The 3,277-nt window shown below is 43.1% G+C and overlaps 1 protein-coding gene across 1 annotated transcript; it reads left to right on the top strand.

Moving 5' to 3' along the window:
* Positions 1-294: 294 nt before the first annotated feature.
* Positions 295-3,037, top strand: LOC311291108 (uncharacterized protein; the record flags this gene model as incomplete). The annotated part of the gene is made up of 7 exons (XM_084409982.1): positions 295-347; positions 509-609; positions 749-970; positions 1,110-1,331; positions 1,471-1,692; positions 1,832-2,053; positions 2,293-3,037. 7 exons carry the CDS (start codon positions 295-297, stop codon positions 2,343-2,345), a joined length of 1,095 nt encoding a protein of 364 aa, XP_084266108.1. The 3' UTR covers positions 2,346-3,037.
* Positions 3,038-3,277: the final 240 nt, after the last annotated feature.

The raw sequence follows: 3,277 nt of genomic DNA, 5'->3' as shown, positions 1-3,277 counted from the left end.
TTCTTCCATTTTTTCTGATAAGCACAGAAGTGGAGATGCTGGAGAGAGGGATAACGTGTCTGGTGAGAGGGGCTGTTGCTCTGGTGTTATCGGAGGCTGTAATATGCTGTCCTGGCTTCCCTGGCTGTTTTCCAGGAAGTCGTCCTTGGGTGCTGAATCTTGGAGCAGTTATAATATGTCACAGTCTGTCTGTGGTGAGCTCTGTGGGCAGGGCTCAGCTGAGATTGTGTCCGTGAGCAGAGGTTGTTGTGGCTGCATGGTGTTATCATTGTCCTTTTGTGATTTGTCAACCGCATGTCCATTCAGGTGCTGAATTTAAGTCCTGTGGTCATTCATACTGTGTCCAGGTGTGTGTGTGTGTGTGTGCCATTCAGGTGGATTTGCACACACTGCAGAAGGATGATGGAGGGAGAAGTAGATATTGTCCTTTAGCACTCTTGAACCAAGTTTGTTTGGGTGGTGGCCATCCTGTTGAAACAGTTGTCTATGACTCCAGAAATGATTGAAGTTGGACAAGCGAGCAACAAGAGGCTCGACTGAAACGCGCAACTGTGTGTTTTCTGGAATACTCTGCTCTCTTGTTATTGTCAGCGTTGCTTTGTAGTCAAGGTAAGCCCATCTTCGATTCTCAGCTTCCCTTATATTTTTAACTTCACATAATTGTGTATTTTAGTTGGACGCGTTGCCACATTAAACAAACAGCCGCGAGTGAAAAGTATTATTGTTAAAGTCTAATTTGCACTTTAAGCCTCTGCTCCTAGCACTTTCAAAGCGAAAGTTGGCCCATTATCGCGTTATCCACTTAATTGCAAGACCGAACCAGCATCTGTTAGAATACCTTTAAATAGACGAGATTCAGTTCACTCCCGTAGGACAAGCGAGCAACAAGAGGCTCGACTGAAACGCGCAACTGTGTGTTTTCTGGAATACTCTGCTCTCTTGTTATTGTCAGCGTTGCTTTGTAGTCAAGGTAAGCCCATCTTCGATTCTCAGCTTCCCTTATATTTTTAACTTCACATAATTGTGTATTTTAGTTGGACGCGTTGCCACATTAAACAAACAGCCGCGAGTGAAAAGTATTATTGTTAAAGTCTAATTTGCACTTTAAGCCTCTGCTCCTAGCACTTTCAAAGCGAAAGTTGGCCCATTATCGCGTTATCCACTTAATTGCAAGACCGAACCAGCATCTGTTAGAATACCTTTAAATAGACGAGATTCAGTTCACTCCCGTAGGACAAGCGAGCAACAAGAGGCTCGACTGAAACGCGCAACTGTGTGTTTTCTGGAATACTCTGCTCTCTTGTTATTGTCAGCGTTGCTTTGTAGTCAAGGTAAGCCCATCTTCGATTCTCAGCTTCCCTTATATTTTTAACTTCACATAATTGTGTATTTTAGTTGGACGCGTTGCCACATTAAACAAACAGCCGCGAGTGAAAAGTATTATTGTTAAAGTCTAATTTGCACTTTAAGCCTCTGCTCCTAGCACTTTCAAAGCGAAAGTTGGCCCATTATCGCGTTATCCACTTAATTGCAAGACCGAACCAGCATCTGTTAGAATACCTTTAAATAGACGAGATTCAGTTCACTCCCGTAGGACAAGCGAGCAACAAGAGGCTCGACTGAAACGCGCAACTGTGTGTTTTCTGGAATACTCTGCTCTCTTGTTATTGTCAGCGTTGCTTTGTAGTCAAGGTAAGCCCATCTTCGATTCTCAGCTTCCCTTATATTTTTAACTTCACATAATTGTGTATTTTAGTTGGACGCGTTGCCACATTAAACAAACAGCCGCGAGTGAAAAGTATTATTGTTAAAGTCTAATTTGCACTTTAAGCCTCTGCTCCTAGCACTTTCAAAGCGAAAGTTGGCCCATTATCGCGTTATCCACTTAATTGCAAGACCGAACCAGCATCTGTTAGAATACCTTTAAATAGACGAGATTCAGTTCACTCCCGTAGGACAAGCGAGCAACAAGAGGCTCGACTGAAACGCGCAACTGTGTGTTTTCTGGAATACTCTGCTCTCTTGTTATTGTCAGCGTTGCTTTGTAGTCAAGGTAAGCCCATCTTCGATTCTCAGCTTCCCTTATATTTTTAACTTCACATAATTGTGTATTTTAGTTGGACGCGTTGCCACATTAAACAAACAGCCGCGAGTGAAAAGTATTATTGTTAAAGTCTAATTTGCACTTTAAGCCTCTGCTCCTAGCACTTTCAAAGCGAAAGTTGGCCCATTATCGCGTTATCCACTTAATTGCAAGACCGAACCAGCATCTGTTAGAATACCTTTAAATAGACGAGATTCAGTTCACTCCCGTAGGACAAGCGAGCAACAAGAGGCTCGACTGAAACGCGCAACTGTGTGTTTTCTGGAATACTCTGCTCTCTTGTTATTGTCAGCGTTGCTTTGTAGTCAAGGTAAGCCCATCTTCGATTCTCAGCTTCCCTTATATTTTTAACTTCACATAATTGTGTATTTTAGTTGGACGCGTTGCCACATTAAACAAACAGCCGCGAGTGAAAAGTATTATTGTTAAAGTCTAATTTGCACTTTAAGCCTCTGCTCCTAGCACTTTCAAAGCGAAAGTTGGCCCATTATCGCGTTATCCACTTAATTGCAAGACCGAACCAGCATCTGTTAGAATACCTTTAAATAGACGAGATTCAGTTCACTCCCGTAGGACAAGCGAGCAACAAGAGGCTCGACTGAAACGCGCAACTGTGTGTTTTCTGGAATACTCTGCTCTCTTGTTATTGTCAGCGTTGCTTTGTAGTCAAGCCTCTGCTCCTAGCACTTTCAAAGCGAAAGTTGGCCCATTATCGCGTTATCCACTTAATTGCAAGACCGAACCAGCATCTGTTAGAATACCTTTAAATAGACGAGATTCAGTTCACTCCCGTAGGACAAGCGAGCAACAAGAGGCTCGACTGAAACGCGCAACTGTGTGTTTTCTGGAATACTCTGCTCTCTTGTTATTGTCAGCGTTGCTTTGTAGTCAAGTCTAATTTGCACTTTAAGCCTCTGCTCCTAGCACTTTCAAAGCGAAAGTTGGCCCATTATCGCGTTATCCACTTAATTGCAAGACCGAACCAGCATCTGTTAGAATACCTTTAAATAGACGAGATTCAGTTCACTCCCGTAGGACAAGCGAGCAACAAGAGGCTCGACTGAAACGCGCAACTGTGTGTTTTCTGGAATACTCTGCTCTCTTGTTATTGTCAGCGTTGCTTTGTAGTCAAGGTAAGCCCATCTTCGATTCTCAGCTTCCCTTATATTTTTA

Source organism: Rutilus rutilus (assembly GCF_951802725.1).
Source record: "Rutilus rutilus genome assembly, chromosome: 5".
NCBI classification, from domain to species: domain Eukaryota; kingdom Metazoa; phylum Chordata; class Actinopteri; order Cypriniformes; family Leuciscidae; genus Rutilus; species Rutilus rutilus.
This window is presented reverse-complemented; position numbering and strand designations above follow the sequence as displayed.